We start from the raw sequence: 26,008 nt of genomic DNA, 5'->3' as shown, positions 1-26,008 counted from the left end.
ACACAGACAGACATACACATATGGACACACACACAGACATACAGAAATACACAGATACACACACGGACATACAGACATAAACACAGATACACACACACACACACACACACACACACACACACACTTCTGCTATGTCTGATTTCCGAGCCCACGTGCAGGAACAGCCGCAAAGCTGCCGCCGCCCCCGTCTCAGGCCGTGGTGGGGCAGCAGGAGGCAGGAGGGCTCCTTGGGCGCCAAGGCCGGGCTCCCACGCACAGGAGATCAGGAGCCCAGTGTGACCCAGAGGGCTGGCCTCCCGCCTCCGGCCTCTCTCGGGCCTGGCCCACCGTCCTCCGTAAGGATCTCAGCCGTCCCGGTTCTCAGAGCCGTCAGTCACCCAGGAACGTGACAAACATACGCCAGGCTAGCCCAGCATTCCATTCACGGAGACCAAACGCCCTGGAAAACGGGGGAGAAAGAAAACCAAGACCTGGGAAAAAAGGTCAAACGCTCAGAGAAACTCACGCACGCCAGCAGGCGCAGAAAGGAGGGGCCGGGGCGAGTGGCCGGGGCTACAGGGCAAGAAGAGAGAGTGAGAGACAGACAGAAACAGAGACAGACAGACAGACACTCTCTCTCTCTCTCTCTCTCTCTCTCTCTCTCTCTCTCTCTCTCACACACACACACACACACACACACACACACAGGGCCCCATGGAAAGCGTGGTGGGGGGCACTGTCTAGAATGGGGAAAGATCCAGAACAGCAGCAGGCTGAGACCCAGCAACTTGCCCATTATTACCAAGTGAGTTTAAATGGGCCGGAGAGAGACTCGGCGAGGAGGGAGCCACAGTGCTCACCGAGCACGCAGCCACCTGGGTCTCCCCGAGCACCATCCCGGATCAGTCCTGAGCATCTCTGGGGACGGCCCAAACGAACCAAAATAAGAGAAAAATAATATCAAATATCAAATAAAAAGGCCCCTTTGGGAGGGGCCAGACAGCGACAGCCCAGACCCTCCTAGGAGGAGCCCCTCGGGGGATTCCGGGGGGGCTGAGCCCCTCCAGGCCCCGGCTTGCGGCCATCCAGGCAGGAGAGAGACCCCGACGTCAGCCTGGCCGGGCGGAAGCTGGGCCCGTGAAGGGCCCGGGATGGCCCAGCAGGAGACCCCAACGCAGCGCTGGAGCGTGGAGGGGCGTGACGTGTGACGGGCCAGGGGGCTGGAGAACCGGCTCAGTCCCCGGCACTGCATGGGGGACCCCGCCCGGAGGGATCCCTGGAGGTGTGGGAGGTGCAGCCCTAGCCCCCCACCCCACCCCCTCAAAATATAGAAGCCCCCCAACTTTCCTGGGGGCTCAGCTCCCGGCACTGCCCTTCAACAGAATCTGGGGCCCTCCCCTTACCAAGCAGGAGCCCCCCCCCCACCCCAGGCTTCTGGAGAGTCGCACCCCTGCAGCCCCAGACCCCTCCCGCCCTCCCCCTGCTCATTTCCTCTCCTGAGACCTCAAGTGACCCGCTAATGAAAACACTCAGAGCCATCTGCTCCGCCTAGGAAGCTGGCGGTGCTGTTTACCCTGCAGGGTCACGAGCCCCTTCTCAGGGGCCTGCGAGGGCCACCAACTCCCCTCCCCTGCAGGCCTGGCAGGGGGCCCAGGGGGAGCAAAGAGCTCTTAACCCTTCAGATCCTGGAGAGCGGCAGCAGGGGCCCAGCGGCCTCCGGACAAGACGAAGCACCTGTCGAATCTTCTCTAAATACCCGGACCCGACCGACCCCCCTACAGAAGAAGTACCCAGAGTTTCTGCAAGTGCCGGGGCCAAGAGGGTGCGGGCACCAGTGGCCTGGAAGCCCGGGCAGAGACAGGCCTTTGGGAAGGCCGGGCTCCCAGCTAAGCCGCTGCTGTTTGGGAGGGGTGGGGATCGAGGGGTCTTCCGCGCAGCGCTGAGGTCGCAGGTCACCCCCGGCAGTGGGGCCTCGGCCTTCCCACCGGCCGCTCTCTTGCCTTTCTCAGGGCCGACACGGAAACCCTCCGTGCCCCAGACGTTCTACCGGGCGAGGAAAGAGAGAGCAGGCGTGACCCCGACTCTGTTTCGGGGGACAGAGCACAGGGGCAGGAAGTCACGGTCCGTGTTCCCCGTTTGGTAGAGACAGACCCATTCCACAGACTCACACCCAGGTCCAGCGCCTGCTCTGGGCCACGGGACTCAGCCGTGGGTCTCCGGAGCCAGCGACTCTTATTTGCACCGACTCGTTTAAAGGCTCTGAAGAGCACGGGGAGGGTTTCTGACGCAAGGGGGAAAACCAGACAGAGATGAACCACCTTGTCCAGCAGGATCCACGCCAGAGCAGAGCTGGAACCCGACTCAGCTGGGAGAGAGAGAGAGAAAGAGGACGGCCGGAGGGGGACAGACGCCGCCAGCCGCACCCGGGCAAAATGGTGCTCGCACCGGGGAATGCCAGCTGGGACGCAAGACAGAAGGGTGACACGTGGACAGCAGCAACATCAGCAACGGCCACGGCAGATACGTTCCCAAGGGAGCAAACACACTGGCTTTGATTGCTTCTGTCTGTCCAGGCGGAGAACACCCACCTAGCGCCCGGCCACCGAGGAATGAGCTTCCAGCCCTTGGCGCTCGGCACTGGACAGTCCCCCTGCCCGGGCCCTGGCCCAAGCAGAGCTGGAGGCTCAGACTGCAAAGAGGTGAAAGTAATATCTTGCCAGACCAGTTTGGCCACCACGGGGGAAAATGCAAGGGGGTGGGGTGGGGGGGTGGGCGGGGGAGAAGGAGGGAAAGGAAGGAGGGCAGGGCCCGGAGGTCTGGCGCTGCTGACAGGTGCACCAGGTCTAGTTTTACAATTCCGGGCCAGCCTGGTGCTGACTTTGTTCCTCCTGACAGGGGAGGAGATAAGAACCCCCCCTCCCCCTCCCCCGCCCCAACAAACCCGAGAGTCAAAGGTTACTCGCAACCTGACGGAGCTTTATCTTTCCCAGCCACTGGGGAGGAATTCACACCCTCTCAACAATACGCTTTGAAATGAATATAATTTAGTGAATCATATCGCCCTCTAAACCATTAAATGATGGGTTACAGCCGCTAATGGCGCCGATTAAACTTCTGCCCCCTCGGCCAATGGGAGCGAGAGGCAGATGGGCCCCACCTGAAAAGCAGGTTCCGTTCCCAAGGTCTGGCCAGCAGGGGCTGTTCTCCTCCTCCGCAAGCGAAAGGACATTTCGCCCTGGCCTTTAGGGTCCCAGGCGGGGCGGGGGGTGGGGGGGGGGGTGGAAAACCCTAATCCAGGGCCCTAAACGGGGGACAATGAGCCCCAAGGGAGGAGCTAGTGTTTCTAGAAAAAACACTAGAAAGTTCCAGAAAGCTGAGCCCACTCCTGCCTTCCCACTGTGCTGCGGCCTTCGCCTCCACGCCCCGGCGCACGCAACCCCCGCGGCCCAGGACCCACCCGGGGTAAGCAGGAGCCTGTGGCTACAAGCCCCCGCGCACAAAAACCCATTCCCTCACAGTCACGCGGACGCCTGCGTGAGGAGGCTCGAACCCGGGCGCATCCACGAGCGCCATTCACGCACGAAGCTGAAATGCCGACGGCTCTGAGTCAGAACGGCTGCGAGGAGCCTGGGAGGGGCCTGGGAGTGGGCGCTGAGGACACGGCCGCTGCTCCCCGCCCCGGCGCCGCTGGACAGAGTCCACGCCCCGCTCACCGGCACTTCGAAGGCCTCCTGGGTGTCGTCCAGCATCTGGATCTTGATGGACATCAGCTTCCCGGAAGGCGCGGCGGGCGGCTTCTGCCCGGGTTCCAAAGTGCTGATGCCCGAGTTCTCCGGGGCGCCCAGGCGTGCCCCCGGGGTCGGCTTCTGCTCTATTTCCCCCATGACGAACGCCGACCGGACTCTCTGCAGGGGCGAGAGAAGGCGGCGTGAGAATTGGAGCCCACTCCAGAAGGACACGCGCCCGGGGTCAGTCCTGCTCACTGCTACCCCCCCCTCCCGTCAGTCCCGCTCACTCCCGGCGCCCCCCCCCCCCACCACCGGGGCCAGTTCCACTCACTCCTGGCCCCCCTGAGGTCAGTCCCACTAACTCCCCCCACCCCCCGGGGGTCAGTCCCACTAACTCCCCCCACCCCCCGGGGGTCAGTCCCACTCACTCCTGGAGACTGCCCACACCGGCTGCAGGTACGCCCAGGGCCGGCCGCATTTCACCAGCGCGGTTTCACAGATTTTTGTGCTTTTCGTTTTACGGTCAGACCCTGAGCTCGATTCTGAACTCGGTTGCACCCCACATACTCATTACTGGGCCGGATACTGGCAGAGGCTAGTGGGAGCAAAATCGCGTGCACCCGTGAAGCACCTTTTACAGCCACAGGAACTTACACAGTGACACGGGGGTTAGCGGGATAAGCAGCTATCACGCTCGCTCTCTCTTTCACACACACACACACACACACACACACACATGCACACACGCACATACGCACACACACGCATGCACGCACACAGAGCTGACCCCGACTTGACTCTCTTGCAGAGATGACATACCCACTCCTTCACGCCAAGGCCGTCTGGGCTTAGCTGGTCTGCTGGGCTGTTTCTTCCCTGCAACCAGCTCCTCCCACCGTGCCCCTCGGCGCCCCTTGCCCCAAGCAATGGGGAAGGTGTGGGCCTGACTGAGGAGGCACCACAACCTTGGCCTTGGGGGTGGGCAGGGTCTGCACCAGGCCCCCATGAGCATGAAGGAGGGTAGACCATGGCAGAGCAGAGTGGACCACAGCAGAGCACGGCAGGCCACGACAGACCACACGGACTACAGCAGAGCATGGTGGACTTAGGGGGCCACAGTGGAGCACAGTGGATCACGAAAGACCACAACGGACCAGAGCAGACACAGTGAATCACGGCAGACCACAGCAGACACAGTGAATCATGGCAGACCACAGCAGACCACGCGGACACAGGAGAGCACAGCGGACTTAAGGGGCCACGGCAGAGCACCTCGGACTGTAAGGGACACGGCGGAGCACAGCGGACTGTGAGGGACATGGCAGAGTGCAGTGGCTGCGGAGGGCCAAAGGGCATCTCCTCCCCACTCCTGTGCTGAGTCCGGCCCCCCCAGTCCCTCCGAAGGGAACCGTCTGTGGAGACAGGGTCTTCTAGGGATGCAAATCCACCCAGACCAGGAGTGGCCCAGGAGAAAGCACCCAGAGTGGCGGCACAGAGCAGAGACACGGGGCACCCCAGCAAGAAGATGGCCCGCCCGCCCTCCCTCCCTTCCTCCCTTCCTTCCTTCCTTCCTTCCTTCCTTCCTTCCTTCCTTCCTTCCTTCCTTCCTTCCTTCCTTCCTTCCTTCCTTCCTTCCTTCCTCCCTCCCTTCCTAATATGATCTCATGCCCTCTGCGCCCTTCTCCCCGACCCCAACAGAATCCCTCCCTCCCTCCCTCCCTCTCTCCCTTCCTCCCTCCCTTCCTCCCTAACATGAGGCCTCTGCCTTCCACGTGGGGACACTGACTGTCACCCTTCTCTTCTCACGCTTGCAGGCAGCTGCCCAGAGGGAAGTGGGGCGGACTCCAAAGGATTCCAGCCTGCAGCCTGGCCTGGAGCTGCGTGCGGATGGCTGGGGGGGGGGGGGGGCAAGGGGGGCGGGGAATACAGGCCATCGAGGAACGGATGCCACCCCAGGGCTAACACGTCCTGGACGGGGATGTCCGGGAAGAGCAGCCCCGTCCTGTCCTGCTCACAGTGTCCGCCGAGTGCTCCCGAGTCCCTCTTCCCTGCACCCCTGCAGGGCTCCCCGCGAGAGGCCACCCCACAGCACAGTGACCGCCCGTCCTCCCCCACGTCCTACGCAGGGGCCAGGGCCAGCGCTCCCACGGGCCGCCTTTCCCCTTCAGGGCCGCAGGGCCCGGGGGTGGCTCTGCGTGGGGTTCGGTTCCCGCTGTCGGGAGGGAGACCCCAGCCCTCGAGCAGCAAAGTGAGAGGATGCAAGGCCGGGCCGGGTCCCTGTGCGGCCCCGGAGACCGCACGGTGATGCCGAGAGCGACCTTCACTGCCCCCGAGAGGGGATTCGGAGAGAGCACTGAGCAAGAGCCCAAGGAGAAAGAACCTCACGTTTCACTGGTGTAGTTTGGTTGGTGTATTTTGCGGGAACGGGCCAGAGCTAGTGCCTGTCACTGGTGCTCGGGGCTTCCTCCTGGCTCAGTGCTCAGGGAGCACTCCTGGCGAGGCTGGAACATGGGCCAGCCGAGTGCCAGGCACGCCCCTCTGCCCCTGCACTCTCGCTCCGGCCCTGCACGCAGGGGGCCCAGGCGCACACCAGCACCGACTGGGCCCCCACCGACGGCGACCCCCGCACAGAGCCGGTGCGGCCCAAACACCACACATGGGAGAGAAACTCGAGCCCCCGCTTTGGGGCCCCTCCCCAAGCCAGACAGGCTCGTGAGCCCCACACACGCACCCCGCCCTGAGGCCTGGGCGGAGACGAACCAGCCAAGACCCAGGAGGAAACACGGCCAAGGCGAGAAGACAATGCGAGGGGGCGTGCAGGCTCCGCCCCCAGCACGGCCAGCCCAGCACTCCCGGCCCTCTGGACAGTGCTCGGGGAGCAGCAAGGACCAGCGCCGGGGAAAGAGGACACTCGGGGCCACACACAGCCAAGAGGAGACTCACAGGGACCAGACCAGTGACAGGCACAAGAGGGGTACAGACACGTACACACACGCACACACACCAGCCACACAAGGCTGGCGACTTCACACATGCACATACACCCTCCTACACAAGAACTACAACTCCAGCACATATGTACACACACATGCACACATGCACACACACCCTCCTACACAAGAACTACAACTCCAGCACATATGTACACACACATGCACACATGCACACACACCCTCCTACACAAGAACTACAACTCCAGCACATATGTGCACACACATGCACACACACCCTCTTACACGAGAACTATGATGACTCCCATACACATGTGCACACACATGCACACATTTTCCTACACAAAAAGTACGATGACTCCATCACACATATGCACACACATGTACACACAAGCACACACACCTTCCTCCACAAGAACTCTGAGGACGCCAGCACACAGCAGACATATGCACACATATAAACACACATGTTCCACACAAGAACTCCAACGACCCCAGCACACACACGTACATACCCTCTGCACAAAAATTTCTATTACTACAGTGCACACACACACACACACACACTCCCTGACACATAAGAATTCTTATGACTACCTCATACACACGCACACTCGGACACAGTTCCTTTCACTGTAACACAAGGACTGCTTCGGGCCCCTCCGAGGCTGCACAGAATCCAGCTACCACCACCACCAGCAAAGCGTCTTTACAGAGTCACTGCAAAACAAGCGAAAACCGAACGACAGATGAAGGACACCCACCCGGCTTGTCAGATGCCGCAGACTCGACTCTTGTCAAACACACTGTCAGAAACGAGCTAAACGGGGAGTGAGCTGCCACGTAAATAAAAACAGAAGGGGAGGCATGGCGTCCAGGGCCGCCGCGGGAAAAGGGAAGGAGGAAATGTAGCAAGCGGGAGGCTGAGGGGGTGGGCGCACGCACGTGTGTGTGTGTGTGTGTGTGTGTGTGTGTGTGTCTTCAGATGCCACGATTATAGGGTGAACACTTGTGTCACCACTAAATCCATAATGCAACAGACTTCCCAAGCTGCTACTCTTAGCTCTTAGGAGGCGAGGCTTCCCGAGGTGGCGAGGCCGTGTTGGTGAGATAAATAAATAATAAAAACGCCCCCAGTGGGCTGGAGAGAGAGTACAGGGGCTTAGGGGCTCACCTTGCTCACGGCGGTGCTGGTTCCCTCGCAGGCACAGTATCTGGTCCCCTGAGCACCCGGAGGGGTGACCTGAGCCTGAGATCCCCTGAGCATGGTCGGGTGGGGCCCCAACTCCCCCCACCCGATGACAACGACAACGCAAAACATCGAACCCAGGGCATTCCCAACACCATTGCTGATCTTCAAAACTCTCAAAGAAACCGCGGGGCACCCAGGAGCAGAGTTCCAAAAATGGATGTGAGGGATCAAAATGTTACAGCCACACTGAAAGAGTCAAAGAGGCAACGCCAATACTCTCCTCAAAGAGGGCCAGACAAGGGGGGGCTAGGGGTGGTGGGGGGGGCTAGGGGTTTGGGGGGGCTAGGGGTGTGGGGGGGCGGGGTGGAGCTATACTGGGATTCTTGGTGGTGGAATATGAGCACTGCTGAAGGGATGGGTGTTGGAGCATTGTATAACTGAGACTTAAACCTGAAAACTTTGTAACTTTCCACATGATGACTCAATAAAAACAAACAAAACAAAACAAAACAAAAAACAAAGAGGGCCAGACCCGCCACCACGCTCCCGGCCGCTCTCCACACGCTCGGGCAGAACGTCACCCACCCACGAGTGAATCTATTCCTCGACCACGTGGCTGCAAATGTGGCCGCGTGATACTTCAAACCACACACCCTACCCACACTCCAAGATCATGGCACCAAATTTGATAGTGTTCAAAGTAGGAGGCAACCAATCTTAGAGAGAAAACATACATTTTAGTTCATTTGTTTATTTTTATTTTTTTACAAGTACATATATAAAAAGCACACAAGTCTCAACCTTTAACAACATATTAGTGATCTCTTATAGAAGGGCTTAATGGTCCTTGGGGGAAATACAACAATCTTCACACTCTTTCCTCTAAGGATACTTTATTGGAGCATTTTCAGTGTTTTTTCATAACAAACAAAACAAAATATGTTATTTCAGTTCTGCTTTGGGCAGGGATTGGGGTTCGGGATGGAAACATCTGAAATGTGGTGGTGGGAAGGTGTGATGGTGGAGGGATGGGTGTTTAAGTATTAAATGTAATCAAATACTGTGAACTACCTTATAAAATTAAAGAATATTTAGTCTAGAAGTCCAATGTGCTATCCATTGCGCCACAGAGCCAAGCGTAAAATTAAAGAATATTTAAACATAAAAAGAGGGCTGGACTGACAGGACAGTGGGGAGGGGGTAACCTTGCACATGACCAACGTGGGTTCGATCCCCAGCACCACACACGGTTTCCTCTGACAAGCCCGGAGTGAATCCTGAGCACTGCCAGGTGTGGCTCCCAAACAAAAAAAAAAAATCAAGAAACATATCCAAAAACTTCATGTGTTTCAAATTTTCAAACAAAAAACTAAGAAACACATAAAAATAACTCATGCGTTTCAAAGTAGAAGTTATATTACATTTTTTATGTCCTCAAAGAAACTAAAAAAAAAAGAAGAAAAGTTTAAACCCAGCTGAAAGCTGATTCAAATATAAAGCCAATGTTTTAAATTATTTTCTTGTACAAGGGCTTGGAATAGAGTGATAGCACAGTGGGTAGGGCATTTGCCTTGCACACAACCGGCCCGGGTTTGATTCCTCTGCCCCTCTCAGAAAGCCCGGCAAGCTACCGAGAGTATCCTGTCCGCACAGCAGAGCCTGGCAAGCTCCCCATGGCGTATTTGGTATGTCAAAAACAGTAACAACAAGTCTCACAGTGGACACGTTATTGGTGCATGCTCGAGCAAATTGATGAACAATGGGACGACAGTGCTACAGTGCATACAAGGGCTTAATGGCTCCAGGGTAAGATACACGAATCTCCACACACTTTCTTCTAAGGAAACCCTTTTTGATCATTTTTAACAAATTATTCATAAAAAGCAATATAAATTATTTTGGGCCTGCTATTGGGGCAGGCTTGGGTAGTGGTTGGGGACATTGGAAATAACGGTGGTGGGAAGGTGCAATGGTGGTGGGGTTGGTGTTGGGACATTGAATGTAATAAATCATCATGAACTGTAGCACTGTCGCCCTGTTGTTCATCGATTTGTTTGAGCGGGCACCAGTAACATCTCCATTGTGAGACTTGTTGTTACTGTTTTTGGCTGTGAGTCAAAGTTTAAGAGGGAGACACACTAAAATCAGAGTGTGTCTCTGGGAGCAGGGGGCCAGCAGGGCAGGGGAGGTAGGGCCATTCATTGCGGACATGGAACTGGAACCAGGCTAGTTCCAGTGCATTCCCTCAGGCTAGACTCAGTGCACGCCCCCAGGCTAGTTCCAGTGCATGCCCCCAGGCTAGTCTCAATGCATGCCCCAGGCTAGTCTCAGTGCATTCCCTCAGGCTAGACTCAGTGCACGCCCCCAGGCTAGTTCCAGTGCATGCCCCCAGGCTAGTCTCAGTGCATGCCCTCAGGCATGCCCAGCAGGACCTGGAGAGCTCCAGAGACCAACGCCCTCAGGCTGAGCAGCAAAGGACTGAGGCCCTGCATCTCCTGGCCATCTGGACATGCAGGTTGACAGTCCACAGCAAGATTCTCATCCACACGCATCATCCGTGGTAACGAGCTAGCGAGAAGGGGAACCACCTAGACCCACTTTCCTACTGATGGCTAGTGGAAACCATGAAAAGAACAGACCCTTCAGACATTTTGGCAGTTTCCTGAAAATATTACCACCCAGGGCAGGGGGGAGGAAGTCAGGGGCTATACCTGGTGATGCTCAGGGCTTATTCCTGGCTCTGGGGACCTGATGGGATGTCGGGATTCGAACCCAGATCAGCTGCACTCAAGGCAAGTGCTCTATCCGCTATACTCTCTCCCCAGCCCTTAAATATCATCACAATTTTCTTCTTTTTGTCTGTTTTGGGGACCATACCCATCAGTACTCAGGGTTTACTCCTGGCTTTGCACTCAGAGATCACTCCTGGCAGTACTCACAGACCCTAAGTGGGTGTCAGGGATCGAATTCATGCCCGTCATGTGCAAGGCAAATGCACTTTTACCCAGCGTATTATCTTTTGTTTTGTGGGGAAGGGGCTCGGGGGTCACATCCAGCATCTTCCCGGGGCTATTCCCAGCTCTTGCCCTGGGGTCGCTCCGGGCAGTGTTCAGAGGAGCGTTGTTGCCGGGGGCAGAGCCCGGGCCCCCTGCCTGCAAGCCTGTGCCTAAGCCGGTTGAGTTTCTCCCCGTGCCCTAGTCAGACGGTCAACCTATGCCGGACCAGCGGGGTCCCCCGGGGAGCCCCCCAACACCCTCCCTGGCGTCCCAGAGACCAAGAGACTGATGACTTCGATGGATGGAGCTGGAGGGTCAGAGCAGACACCTGCCAAGAAGCAGAAACTGCAGAGGCTCGGGCCGCGGGGACTGGAAAAACAAACCGTGGTGTTGCCGGCCCACCGGGAATGACTCACCAGCCCCGAAACACGAAGCGCCGGGCCAGGCCCGGCACCCGAGAACCTCAAAAACATCTCCCGAAGCGAAAGAAGCCAGAAGCAGAAGAATGCCATCGACACGATCTGTTTATAGAACGATCCAGAAAGGGCAAACCGGGGAACGCAAAAGTGGGGGCCTGGGGCTGGGGGTGGGGTGGGGTGGGGGGACACCAGGACAGCAAAGGGCCCGAGGCACCGGGATGGTTTTTTTTCATGCGTAACAAAAATGTTCTGAAACTCGATTATGTGGCAAGGGTCACACAACAGTGAATTTGCGGAAAATCTTTGCTGGAGCACCACGAGCAGGGAAGTCCGCGTCAGGACCTGGAGGGCTGGAGCATGTCCTTGGCATGGGGGAGCCCCGGGTTTGATCCCTGGCATGGCATGATTCTCCCTGAGCACTGTAGGGAGTACCCTCTGAGCACTGTGACCAGAGCAACCTTCCAAAACCAAGCAAAGAATCATGATACATGCATTGTAGCTCAATAAATCACCCAAGAAGGCAGACTGTAAAAAACTAGGGAACGCCGAGGGGCAAGTGCACTCGCGGGCTCTCCGGGCGGCTGTGTCTCACCACCCGCGTTCGGTGCTCTGGAACCACAGTATGTGGACTGGATCAGGACAGCCGGTGGTCAAGGAAAGGCAAAGGAAAAACGAGGATCAAGCTAGTTGAATATTAGTTACCATTTATTCAATCTTCCATCTTTCTCATCTCCCGCACTCCCAGCTCTGGCCTCTCTCTGGATCTACTCCGCCTCTCCCTGGCTTCTCTCTCTCCTCCTCCTTCTCTCTCTCACCTTGCCTTCTAGGCTACACCCAGTCAGGTAGCAAAATCAACATAAGAAAGCCCTTCCTGAGGGCAGGGCATTCCAAAGCCTTTCCTCACTCTTAAGGTTTTTTTCTTTTCCTTAGTCCAGGAACTTATTAACATCTTAATACTAGTTATTTTTGTATGGACATAGCAAGAGATACATTGAGGCTTGCAAGGCAGCTCTCCTGGCAACATCTTGCCACAGGCTCAGACCACAGCACTCAGGCCAGATTAATCATTCCTAACCCTAGCAGGGTCCAAATCTAGTATCACTGTTTGGATCATGACAGCATTTGTCCATGACCAAGCTCTTAACTTATAGTTAAGCATTAGGCACTTTGGCCAGGCCCATCTCGATGCCAGGGTAGCACACAACTCACTGCTTTCCCTGGGTCCTTCTCGTCCCATGTCGGGACCGTGCTTTGGGGGTGCTAGGAAGTAAGGGCAGCTGAGGCTTAGGTCAAGAGAACAGATGCCCAGGAGGAAAATATCATGTAGAGTCAAATGACTCCCAGGTTACAAAAGCATAACATTTGCTAAGTCTTCCTGTGTCCATACAAAAAGGACATGGCTCTGAATAAACTTTGCAAAGGACTCAAGGAGAAGAGAAAAACATTATTTACAAGTCAGCAGAACACTAAGAAAGAAGCTACAAATAAACACAGAGGAATGGGAGCACTGTGACGGGAGTAACCCAATAAACCTAAACTACCTGAGGCTATGTTATCCTACAGCAGACGTGTCAAGAACACACAGAACTCTGGGCAGGAATGAGCAACCACGAGGCTGACTCGGGGTCTGACTCCTGGCACCCCCCCCAGAGGGTCCCCAACCCCCGCCAGGAACAATCCCTGAGTGCACAGGCAGGAGTGAGCCCTGAGCACTGTTGGGTGTGGCCCTCCCCAAACAAGCAATGGACAAGGAGGAAAAAGAGAAGCAGAGAGAAGAAAGAGAAATAAAAGACGGGAATGAACAAGCCACAGAAAGTCACAGGAGCAGCCTCGAGGCCGAGCTTTCCAGGCTCCAAAGTACTTGCAGGGTGGGGGGGAACCCCCACTGAAAGGGAAAGAGCCTCTTTGGGGAATCAAACATGGACTTAGCCTGGCACCCCGAGAGCAAAGGTTAAAGGGTGTGTGTGCGAGAGGGGCCAGCCCCGCCTCCAGGACAAAGCTCCCTTGTACTCCATCTCCAGGGAGCCCGCCGGGGCGGGGAGGGGCCTAGGAGGAGACACCCCGGAGAGGCCGAGGGCCAAGAGCGCTGGCAGCCAAGTCTGGCTTGTCCCAGGCCAGAGGAGAGGAGGTTCCGAGAAGGCTCAGGCCCAGCGAGCTGTGCGGCGACATGGGCTTCTTTGAGGCGCTGGCGTGCAACCCTCCTGGCCCTGGTCTCTCCTGTGCTCAGGTGTTAGTGAGTCTCCTATTGTGTTACTTTGTGTCCCACAGATGCGTGCCGTCACTCTAGGCCTGTCCCTCTCTTTCTGACCCATTTCACTTAGCTGATGGCTCCACGGCTTGGAAGCCGATCTCACGGGCCGGGGGAGAAGGCAGCTGGGGTGGAGCAGGGGCGCTGAGTGAGTGATGGTTGGAGGGCTTGGGTGGGGGTGGGGGATGCTCAAAGTAGACCATGGACCAAACACGACGGCCGCTTAGTACCTGTACTGCAAGCCATAATGCCCAGAAGGAGAGAGAGAGTAAGAGGGAATGTGCTCGACACAGAGGCAGCGGGGTATGGGGTGTGGGGGAGAGGGGGGGAGGAGGGATTCTGGGAGCACTGGTGATGGAGGACGGGCATGGGTGGCGGGACGGGTACCCGAACATTGCATGACCGAGAGGTAATCATGCAAGCTTGTAAGTCTGTAACTGTATCTCACGGTGATTCATTAAAATTCGGGAAAAAAATGTTTTTTTAAATAAATAAATCTCCTAAGAGACAAGTGCCTGGGGCAGGGGGGCTCTCTGCTGTCAGCCCGACACTTCCAACGGCAGAAGGGGGGCCAGCGTGTTTGATGGTGTGGACAAGTGGCTCAGGGCACTGACCACCTCCACGTCGGCTGCCCCTGCCAGGAAGAGCAGCTGGAAGCAAAGGGGCCCGCGCGGGCGGGGAGGAAGCCCCTCGCTCCACTGTGCTCCGTTTCAGGAGGAGGTTTCTGAACCCAAGACGCTCTCTGGAGCCCCCCGTCCCCCGGCAACTCCCTCTGGGGAGGACCCAGAGCTCCGGAGACTCTGTCCCTTCTCCTCCAGAGGGTCCCAAATGTGTCCTTTGGAGAAGCAAAGGACCCGAGCTGGGTTCCCGGCATCCCGCCCGCCCCCGCGCTGCCCCCCTGCCCAGCAGGAGTGACCTCCCGAGTGCAGAGTCAGGAGTCAGCCCTGAGCCCTCCCCGTTGCAGCCCCCCAAAACCAGCAAAGAAAAATAAATAAAAATCATCTCTCTTCCTGCCCCAACGCCTGAGTCTAACAGAAGCTGACCCCACCGACGTCTGCCGCGTGGTGCGCCTACACTGACTCCCCAGCACAGTGCTCTGCCCCCCGCTTTTTCCTTCTCACTGTTAGGGGACAGGGGGGTTCACCTGCCCTGCATGCACAGGGCCCGAGCCTGACCCCCAGCACCCTGTGGGTAAAGAATCACTGGGAACAGCCCCCGGCCCCCCCAATAAATAAAACAACAAAATGCTGACCTAGTGTCGCCTTCGCCGGAAAAACCCTCCCTGCTCCCAAAGGCAGCACCTGGTGTGTCTGTGTGGGGTGGTCACTGTCACCTTCACAGACCAGGCTCTGGGGGACACAGACCGATCCCAGCAGAGAAGGAAGAAAGAAACTCTCCCTTTCCTCCCCCTGGGGCTGGGCTGGGCTCTCTCCAGACTCCCTTTGCTTTCCAGGTCTTTCTCCTGCATTGCCAAGCAGGGCCCAGAGGCCCGGGGCAGGGTCTGTCCAGGGGGGGCTGCCTCCCGCATGCTTCGGTCTTGAGGCCTGTGACAGCCCCTGCAGGAGTCCAGCCGACGCGGGATTCCCTGCATCAGAAACGTTGGGGGGGGAGGGTGTCGGTGCTTGGGTTCCTGCGGGCCTTCCAGAACATTCTGCCGCGGGGTCACTGGAGAACCACTGCACTCCGGCCCAAGACAGACCCGCTGAGACACGCCTCAGATGCCCCCAAGTCCCCAGGCACACAGGCCTGGTGGACAGAAGAGGACACAACTGACCACGAGGCACGCCCGGGTCCAAGGACTGTTTTTATTTACATGCTGACCTCGCTGCGTTCTCTCGCAGTTTGGGGGTCAAACCCAGCCATGCACAAGGGGCTACACCCAGCCGTGCTCAGGGGACCAAGCGGGACCAGGGATCGAACTCAGGCGTCCCACGCTGGAAGCCTGAGCTCCAGCCCTTGCACCTCTCTCCCCCTGCCTGGAATCTTGGGTTTTTGAATGACTGAAAACAAATCAGGCAGCAATTTCAAACACCTGCCGATCATACACTGACACACCTCCTCCATGCGACACGCAGAGACAAGCAGGTGAGGGAGGAGGCAGAAGGGACCGGCGGCTGAGAAGGGCCTGTCGCCCGGAGAAGCAAGCAGTCCCAACCCAGAGGGCAGAAGGGAGAACTCGACGCCTGGATGACTCTCAGGTCAGCTTCTCAAAGCTTCTGAGTAGAGCTGGCAACGTGACTTCTGTGGCCATTCTGCCTCTGAGCAACAGGCACGGGGAGAGCGGGTGCCCCTGGGGCCAGCACAAGCCCCACACAAGGCGCCACCGTGGCCCGGGCTCAGCGACTGGACCCGGCGCTCCCCTGCGCGCTCCCGCTCTCCTCTGTCAGGCCTCATTCTCTCTCTCGTGCACGCACCCTCACTCGCACACTCTCCCTTCCTCTCTCTCACACGTGTGAATTCTCACGCGCACTCTTTCTCTCTCTCACATGCCACCTTCTCACTCACGCAATCTCTCCCACATGTCACATTCTCACTCACACTCTCTCCCAGGCCGCCTTCTCACTCGCACGCTCACCTCTCTCTCACGCACGTTCTCACATGCTCGCATACTCACTCACGCTCTCTCACAAGCAAATGTTCTCACACTCCCTCTCTCCTCTCTCTCACATGCCACCTTCTCACTCAATCTCTCCCACATGTCACATTCTCACTCACACTCTCTCTCTCCTCTCTCTCCCATGTCGCATTCTCACCCTCACACCCTCTCACATGCCGCCTTCTCACTCACACTCTCTCACACATGCCGCCTTCTCACTCACAATCTCTCACACATGCCGCCTTCTCACTCACAATCTCTCACGCATGCCGCCTTCTCTCTCGCACTCTCACTTCTCTCTCTCACGCACATTCTCACATGCCCACATTCTCACTCACACTTTTTCTCACAAGCGAACATTCTCTCACACTCCCTCTCTCCTCTCTCACACATGCCACCTTCTCACTCAATCTCTCCCACATGTCACTTTCTCACTCACACTCTCTCTCTCCTCTCTCTCCCATGTTGCATTCTCACCCTCACACCCTCTCACATGCCGCCTTCTCACTCACAATCTCTCACACATGCCGCCTTCTCGCTCGCACTCTCACTTCTCTCTCTCACGCACATTCTCACATGCCCACATTCTCACTCACACTTTTTCTCACAAGCGAACATTCTCTCACACTCCCTCGCTCCTCTCTCTCACATGCCACCTTCTCACTCAATCTCTCCCACATGTCACTTTCTCACTCACACTCTCTCTCTCCTCTCTCTCCCATGTTGCATTCTCACCCTCACACCCTCTCACATGCCGCCTTCTCACTCACAATCTCTCACACATGCCGCCTTCTCGCTCGCACTCTCACTTCTCTCTCTCACGCACATTCTCACATGCCCACATTCTCACTCACACTTTTTCTCACAAGCGAACATTCTCTCACACTCCCTCGCTCCTCTCTCTCACATACCGCCTTCTCACTCACACAATCTCACACGTGCCACATTCTCACTTGCACACTCTCCCACGTGCCGCCTTCTCACTCGCACTCTCACTTCTGTCTCTCACCCACACCCTCTCACATGCCCGCATTCTCTCTTTCTCACAAGCGAGCATTCTCCCTCACACTCCCTCTCTCGCCTCGCTCCCGCATGCCGCATTCTCACGCTCACACTCTCACACATTCAAACTCCAGCGCTCTCTCCTGTGTGTGTCTCCTCGCTCTGTGCTCTCCCTCCCGCCCTCTCTCCCACTAGTTGCAGGGAGCTCCTGCCCTGACCAGACCACAGTGCGCATCTGGACGCTACCGGACTGACCTACCCAGCGTCTCAGAGAACAACCCACCGCCACTGAGGGCATCATTGAAGGCCTCACCACCCTGGGGCTTGTGGCCACGACGAGCCACTCCCGGGGCTGGGTCACTGTGACAGCAGGTGCGCCCAGCGTGACAGGGAGCGTTCTGGCCTGCAAAGGCACCAGCTGCTGTGTCTTTATGGGGTGCGTCACCCGCCCGGCCCCCGGGGGACAGGTGCTCAGATAACACGTCTACCTGTGAGGATAGGCACGCCACTGAGTTTGAAAAAGCAGCAGGAGCAATACCTCATGGGGGGGGGGCGGGGGGGGGCTGTCCTTGGAAGAAGGCCCAGCAGCTTTGACACAGCCGCGGGGGCAGGTGGAACTGCGCGGCTGAGACACAGCCCCAAGGAAGCGCCTGCCGGGTACCAGGAGACAGCAGAGATGGGGACACGGAGAAGAAGAAGGGCAGCAGTGGGGCGGGGGAGGGGAGTCCCGTCTGCCGGGAGACCAGGCCCCAGAGCAGAAGCTGTGGAGAAAGGCTTGCAGAGAAGGTGAGACCACGCCGAAATCAGCAAGATGGGGGCTGGAGCGATAGCACAGCAGGGAGGGCGCTTGCCTTGCACGCGGCCGACCCGGGTTCGATCCCTGGCATCACATATGGTCCCTCAAACACCACCAGGGGTAATTCCTGAGTGCAGAGCCAGGAGTGACCCCTGTGCATCACCAGGTGTGACCCAAAAAGAAAAAAAAAATCAGCAAGATGGAATTCACGGCCAGTGGGCTGCTGGCTGGACTAGACAGGCCAGCAGGACACGTGAAGGGGACGGGCGCATCGGAAGGGGGCGGGCGGGGAAGGCTGCTTGGACGGGAAGGATCTTGGGAAACTGCTAACATGTGAGATGGAAAGGAAGAGTCTAGAAACACGGGCACATCCTGAGGCACCAGTGAGAGACAGAACAAGGCCGGGAGGGCAGAGGGGCAGTCTCGGGGAGCGGAGGGTCACCGGGAAATTTGGTAAAGGCTATCCATCATTTTATTTACTTATTTAGGTTTGGGGGCCACACCCAGCAATGCTCAGGGGTTACTCCTGGCTCTGCACTCTAGAATCACCTCTGGTGGTGCTCAGGGGTCCATCTGGGGTGCCGGGGCTTGAATCTGGGTTGGCCACATCCAGGGAAGTGACCTCCCCGCTGTGCTATGGCTCCAGCTCCAGGCAATTGGTCACTTAAAATCCCCCAACTCCAACTGAGTGAAAGCCAGGAGGCAGATTACAGACGTGACCCAGAGGGGGAACTCAGACACTTCAGGAGGGAACCTTGGGGCCCTCTCTGCTGGCCTTGCATGCAGCTGTCCCGAGTTCGACACCGCAAACCCCACAGGGTCCCCCAAGCCCTGCCAGGAGTGACCCCTCAGCACAGAGCCAGGGGTCAGCCCCTCCCCTCGCTGGCCCTCACCTGTGCCCAGGCGGGAGGTGGCATCACACAGCTGGAAAATCAAGGGACAAAGAGCCACGTGAGACAATGGCCTTGAGAGGCAGACTGGGGGACGGGATGGTGACCCCGAGCACTGGGGCAGCCCCGGAGTCAGAACCAGCAGGAGGTGAGCAGAAACCACGAGCACGGGTGGGGGAGGGGGCAGCAGAGACTGGACACTGCATCTGGGATCAAAACAAGCTTCTTACAGCTGCTCAGTCAGTGACCACGCCTTGATAAGCGCTGGGAGTCTAGGAAGCCAGTTTCACGCTTAGAATTCAAGGGAAGGAACAATCCGAGGGGCAAGCCGGGGGCTGCCTGGAGGAGGAAGACTGCTGGTGTTTTTCTATAGGTGCTGGTGCCCCCACCCGCCTCCAGGCCTCAACTGGGCTATGCCCTGCAAATGCTTCCTTTCTCCGAAAGAGCCCTGGGCAAGCTGAGAAAATAATGGTCTGAGGTCCAGGATGAGCACTGGAGAAGGCGGTCCTGTGAGTGGAGGGACACGGCAGGACCGACCACAGAGAAGGAGCCGAGACGAGATGGCAGCCTGGGGCGGTGGCAGCAAGTCTGGAGGAAGAATCGAGACTGTCAGAGCCTGCGGGGACTCCTGCCGAGTAACTATGACAACCGCTTCCCTAAAGGACGAACCCCCGGTTTGAGGAAGGCGGATCCCGGGAAGTCCATCAGAAAACCAAAGCCGGGAGACAGGAGGGGGGGGGCCCGAAACCCAGGGAGGGGCCACAGTGACCAGCACAGCCAAGATACAAAGAGGAAAACACACTTGGGAGCCAGCGAGAGGACAGTGCTTGCCTTGCACGTAGCCAGTTCGGTTCCATCCCAGGCATCCCTCTGGGTCCCCCCGAAACCCCACCTTGAGTAATCCCTGAGCACAGAGTCGGGACTTAAACCCTGAGCACAGCCAGGTGTGGCCCAAAGACCAACAACAACAAAAATAGAAAAATGCATCCACTGAATCAAAAATCGGTGGGGTCACTGGCAGGGGGACAAACAGAATCCACCGACATGGAGACAAAAGTCAGATGATTCATAACACAGAGAGACAGCGAATCAGTCTCGTCATTTCCTCCAGGGGCTCATCCTACCAGGTTTAAGGCCCCAAGAGAATTCCTGGGGACCCTCCTCACAACTGTGCCCTGTTCACAATCACCCCTGCTACTAACATCCGGCTTCTGTGTCTATTGGTTACAAATGATGTTCCCAAACCGACACAGAATCATTAACTCAGGTACCGAGCTGAGACTGGCTTCCCTCGGGGTCCAACTCTTTGGCTCTGCACAACTTCCTCATGGCAGCATGCCCCATCACGAGAAGATACAGAATCATTAAGCGGCCCCTAAATCCCGAGCTCCAGCTCCTCCTCCCTGTCCCCACAGCCACCGAGCTCTCAAAGGCAGAGTCTTCAACACCCTGAATCTGCCCAGCTGGCTCCTTCAGGGCGCAGCGTGCCCCGGCCAAGCGCCCGTGTTTGCAAGTGCGCATGACATGACCTCTTTTGAAGGGTGAGTAACAGCCCCTGGTTGGACGGAAGGCTGCTCCCCAGGGCTCAGGTGATGAGACTGTGGGGGCTTCCAACCTGCGCTTCTTCTGAGCCTCCTTCCGGTTACTGAAACAGAAGGTGGCGGCACCTTCGCGGTCAGTGAACTTTAGCCAGAGATGCCAAAGGCCGGGTGCTGACCTGGCTCTAGCTTCCGGTTTCTAGCTCTGCCCAACAGCCCTGGTGTGGCAGGGAACTTCGAGTCCTAGAGGGTCCTAGGAGAGAGCCCCCCTCCTGCACGTCACGAGAAAGTGACAGCACTCACTGCCTCCATAGCTGAACATGCGTAGGAACAGGGAGAAACAAACCGAAGGTATGTTTTGGTTTGTTCAGGCCACACTCAGCAGCTCTCGGGACCTACCCCTGGTGGGGCCGGGTATGGAGAAGGGCCCCGTCGTGAGCAAGGCTAGCACCTTAACCTGAAGCTCTCTGGCCCATGAATATTCTCTTAATCGAACTGTATTGGTTTGCCTTGAGCTAAATGATACATTCCATTTAGCGGGACACCGTCACACCGCAGAGGTAAGGTCCCACCCCCCACGGCACCAGGATCATACCAGGCATTTTCTTGAGCAAACCACAAAGCCTGGCCAGGTTTGTTTTCCAAGCTATTAAGGATATTCCCAAGAGCTTCCTCACTTCCAGCTTTCGGCAGGAGCCAGAGAGCTGGTGCAGGAGCTGGCGCTGTGACTTTGCACGCAGGAGGTCCGTGTTTGATCCCACCTCTGCCCCATCTTGAGCCCCCAAATCAAGAATGAATAGCAGGGACCCACACCCTATCATTCTCAGCTGCAGTTTCGGACACTCTGGAAATGAGGCCACAGAGAGGCTGGGATGTCCAGGCCCTTCCTGGGGATGCTCCTGCTGACCATCCTGGGGGGAGCAAAGGAATGGTTTCCTACTTGCAAGGAGGAGAGGGGAGGGCGGGGGGCATGGCTGCCCTGCCTGCAGGTGCCGAGAGTGTCATCCCTTCTTATCCCCACGACTCACAGTCACAGCACTGGGGGCTGGGGCCACAGTACAGCACACCACCGACCCGGGTTCAATCTCCGGTGCCCCAAATGGTCCCCCGAACCCCGCCAGGAAGGATCCCTGGGCCCAGAGTCAATAGTAAGCCCTGAGCATGGTTGGGTGTGGCCCCCAAACGCGTGTGAGTATGGCAACTGTGTGACAACCAGACATCAAATGACAATGACAAGCACGGGGAGGTGCGGGAAAGCTAATGACAAAGATGATGAGGGGGAGGAAGGAAAGGCAGCAGCCAGCACAAATAAAGCATTTCTCGGGCAGGAGCAACTGTACATACAGGGAGTGAGGTATGGGCGTCACCACACGGTGGGTCCCAAGTCCCTCCAGGAGTGATCTCTGAGCATGGAGCCTGGAGTAGGCCCTGAGCCCCAGGGTGGCCTAAAGCTTCCCAACCCACCCCCAGATCCAAGGAATCACAAATGACAGGACAACCCCTCTAGGAGGGAAAGGGGAAAACCATTTCCAGAAGCTACTCAAGACAGACTTCCCGGGGGCTAGAGGTAGAGTCCAGCGGGGCGGGTGATCGCATTGCACACCGTCGACCCAGGTTCCATCACTGGCATCTCATATGGTCCCCAGATGCCTCCAGGAGAGAGCAGAGCTGGGAAAACCCCCTCAAATAAAGAGATTGGCCCATTCTCTCCATTTCATTATCGTTCAAGAAATACCCTCTCTGGGACCAGAGAGAGAGAGAGCGCTTAAAGGGCCATGCACGGGTGAAGTATGAGGGAGCCCTGGGAAGGATCCTTGGTACCACCACCTGGTCACCTGGTCACCACCAGGAGTGACCCTGAGCAAACCTGGTTAATCAACACTGTGTTTCATTCAACACTCCTGGCCCTGGAACACATGAACAGTGAAGAGTGGGTTTTTGTGGTGGAGTGCCAAAAGGGAAGGAGAAGTTGTAGACACTTAGATTGCCCGCCAAACGGAAGTTGTTCTCAGCAGGACTGGTAAGTAACATCAAATGACAAAGATGTCGATAGGGAAGGGACCACAGAGGATGTGGTACGGAGTTTTAGATCTAAGGCAGAGGAGGCAAAACCTGGGCAGTCATTGGCAAGCTGGAAGACCTTGTTTTCCTGTAAAGCACTGGTTAGAAAGAAAATTTAACTGATGCCGCTAATGTTTTTAACATTGACGATATAAGTAAATAGAGTCCTACAAAATTCTCTGGCCAGGAAATGCATTGTTCTTGACTCCAATTTAAGCAAGAATTACCAAGTCTTTATCTGTAACATAACAGATAAAAGAATAAAAAAATAAGGAATAAGTGAAAAATTAAGCAACAACTTAAAAAAAAAAGGATATCATTTATTATGGAAAACAGACAGTCCCCAAATAGGAAAATTGGAAAGTCGTGATGCAATTTCCCGCTGCCCCCAGTCTATAAACAAATAATAAGCTCTGGAAATTTTCCCCAACTTTCACAGATAAAAAAAAAATCTCTAAAAACAAGCTCTATTCCCCAACTCATTTTATTTAAGCTGAAGCAAATCAAGAAACACGTTTGAAGTAAGTGGCTGGGGGCCAGAGACACAGCTCAGGGGTAAGGCACGTGCCTTGCATGCACGAGACCTGGGTTCTCTTGGTGGCACTGTAATCCCCTCTCCCCAAATGGTAATTTATACTAAAAAATTCTTTTAACAGACTCTGCTTAAGGAAAAACAAACAAGAAAATCTACCTTGCGCAAGTCCAGCAGAGGAAGAAATCATGGAAAACTCCCCCACTTGAGTCATTCTAAGCTGAAACAATGTATCGATTGTATTCAAGCCCCTGGCTATCAAAACCAGCCTTGAAACAATGTGCGCGCCTTCTTAGCGGAAGGAGAAGCTAGGATGGCTTTACTTGGGGAGGCCCGACAGCGCATTATTAGTAGTTTGCTTCTTTGGAGAAGTTGCCACCCTGGAGCTAGCCCGGACTCAGACCCTCTTAAGAGGCCAGAGCTGCCCAGTTGCCCCCTGCTTCAGAGGGGAGCCCGGGCAGCCTGGGGCAAGTTGGGGCCCCGTCTTCTGGGCCAATGTGGGATTCTGGTGTCCCAGCTGCCTCTGTTTCTCTGAAGGAGAGACAGCTCTCGAGATAATTCCAACAGTGCCGTGAGCAGAACCGAGACATCTGAGACGGGGAGAGTCAAGCTGGACAACGCGTGAGTGTGTGCTTGAGGCCCGGGTTCGATCCCTGGCACTGCGTGTTCCATATCCGGGAGCAACTCCTGAGCACTGAGCTAGGAGAAGCCTCCAAACGCTGCCTGATGTGCCCTCCAAACACAGCAACATCACATAATAAAATTAAATAAGGATTGGGAGATAGCACAACGGTGCACACCTGAAACCAGGTCAGGGTCCCGGCCGCCACATACTCCCTCAAGCACTGCCAAATTAAGCCCCGGGGGCGTCCAGAACCACGCAGTGGCTCAGATATTCCCATTACTCCGGCCCCTGCATTGAACCACTGAACCAGCTTTCGGAGAATCACCAATGGGGTCCCCAGAGCACCACTCAGGAGGGTCCCCAGCATGAATTAAGTTAGAACAGTTTGGGGGCTGAAGTGATGGTGTAGCAGGTAGGGCACTTGCCTTGCACGTGGCTGACCTGGGTTCAATCCCCGGCATCTCATATGGTCCCCCAAGCACCACCAGGAGTGATCCCTGAGTGCAGGGCCAGGAGTAACTCCTGAGCACAGCCGGGTGTGGGCCAAAAACCAAAATCAAAATTCAAAAAATTAAAACCAAGGAAAACGGCATCGATGCGCTTTATCAAGGAGGCCAGAGATCTGCTCTGAAACCCGCCACCATCAGTCTCGGCTTCCTTCAGCCCTCACGCAGGAAGGCAGCGTGTGAGGCTCAGAGGAAGCGGCTCCTTGAGCACCCCGGGGGCTCCCTCCTGGCCCTCTCCGGAGACAGACAGGAACCCTGGGGAGCAGCCCTCACGGTTCACGGAGCTGCCCCTTCCCGGTCTGTCTTTATTGTAGCCCTGATTAAAAATGATCACCATCCTGACACGATTTTGTATGCAGCTTTTCATCCTGATTAGCCACGATCGTAATCAGCCGTGTCAAGTGCGTGGGGCTCAGAGGCAGCCCAGCCCGAAGACGACAACAACGACAGGCCGGTGGGGAGAGGCGCCAGCCCCGAGGCTGACTGCCTTTCAAAATGTCAAGTCCCCGCGCGATGCAAAACCCACAGAGGGTATTTATAGGACACGACATAGCAACAGAACATGCAGCCAGAAAATAAGCAGGCGGGGAAATGCAGGCATCGACTAATTTTACAGAGTTAACGAGTCTAAATGCAGTGCGAAGGGGCAGTGGTCCAAAAAACGGGGACCGTGACAAGCAAGAGGGCTGGAGAGAGGACACAGCGGGCTCTGGGAGCTGGAGGGCTTCAGGCAGGGTGGCCCGGGCACGCCGTCTCTGCCAGGGTGCTGGGGAATAAAATTCCCCCTGTCAGTGTGCATGTGCGTGTGTGTGTGTGTGGGGGGGGGGGGGGGGCTAGGTGAGCAGACAGTGAGGTGACAAGTTTTGAATAACTGACAGACCCCACCCCCCAGTTCCCAGATCTTTTTTGAGGGGGGAGGGGCGCAAGGATTGGTTTGGGGACCGCACCCAGCAGTGAGGGGGCTTACTCCTGGCTCTGTGCTCAGAGGTCACTCCCAGCCATGTGCCAGGTGGGTGCTCTCCCCACTGTACTCCCCGGCCCCCGGAATGTTCTAGTAAGTGCATCACTGAAGGTGCAGCGGCCGCAGGGGCTCCGGGGGTGGAGAGAGTGGGGACGCTGGGACCTGCAGGACGCGGTGGAACCTGAACGTCTCGGCTCCCACACGGCAGCTCTTCCGAGAGAGGAATTCACCCCGAGGGGCAACGGGGGGTGGGGGGCGCAGGAGGCAGCAGATTGTGCGGCCGAGCTACACTGGCCTCGTGACCGTCATGACCAGGGGACTCAGCAGCATGGCGTCTCTCCAGGAGAGACCGCTCGGCCCTGACTGACCGTCAGGAATCATCGACCTACCTGCCGCATATCTAGCCCATCACCCGATGCAGCGGCCGAGCTGTTCACCAAGTCACTCCACCCGCCTGCCTCCCGACTTACCTGCCGACCTATGTACAACCTGCTGCTTCGGGAAGGGAGTGCAGAGAGCCACATCTCAGGAAACTCACTTCATTTGATGGACTCTCTGCTGCAGATAAGAAGGGGCGTGTCCCTTAATCTACCTACTTCATTTTAAACAGTTAATGACAGTTAATGTGGGGCTGGAGTGATGATAGCAGTGGGTAGGGCATTTTCCTTGCACGCGGCCAACCCGCGTTCGATTCCCAGCATCCCATATGGTCCCCCAAGCACTGCCAGGAGTAATTTCTGAGAGCAAAGCCAGGAATAACCCCTGTGCATCGCCGTTACTCCTGTGCAAAGCCAGGAGTAACCCCTGTGCATCGCCGTTATTCCTGTGCAAAGCCAGGAGTAACCCCCCAAAAAACAAAACAAAAAAAGTTAATGTCACCAATAGTCTTAAAGCGGCAGAAGAGGGCCAGAGGGACGATCGCCGTGCACTAACAGTCAACCTAGGTTCCATCCTGGGCACTGCATACGGTGGGACAGGCCTCCAACAC

At 56.7% G+C, this 26,008-nt stretch overlaps 1 protein-coding gene across 3 annotated transcripts in view; it reads right to left on the bottom strand.

The window, feature by feature from the left end:
• Window positions 1-26,008, bottom strand: part of FARP1 (FERM, ARH/RhoGEF and pleckstrin domain protein 1) — a 243,823-nt gene that overhangs the window by 176,095 nt on the left and 41,720 nt on the right. For all 3 annotated transcript variants that reach the window (XM_055123652.1, XM_055123651.1, XM_055123650.1), the window contains one exon: window positions 3,693-3,884. In XM_055123652.1, coding sequence (XP_054979627.1) covers window positions 3,693-3,863 — 171 coding nt within the window. In that variant the 5' untranslated portion in view covers window positions 3,864-3,884. Of the gene's footprint in view, window positions 1-3,692; window positions 3,885-26,008 lie in introns of those variants that run through there.

This window comes from Sorex araneus, chromosome 1 (genome assembly GCF_027595985.1).
Source record: "Sorex araneus isolate mSorAra2 chromosome 1, mSorAra2.pri, whole genome shotgun sequence".
Taxonomy (NCBI): domain Eukaryota; kingdom Metazoa; phylum Chordata; class Mammalia; order Eulipotyphla; family Soricidae; genus Sorex; species Sorex araneus.
The sequence above is the reverse complement of the archived record's forward strand: the minus strand, read 5'-3'. Positions and strand labels throughout refer to the sequence as shown.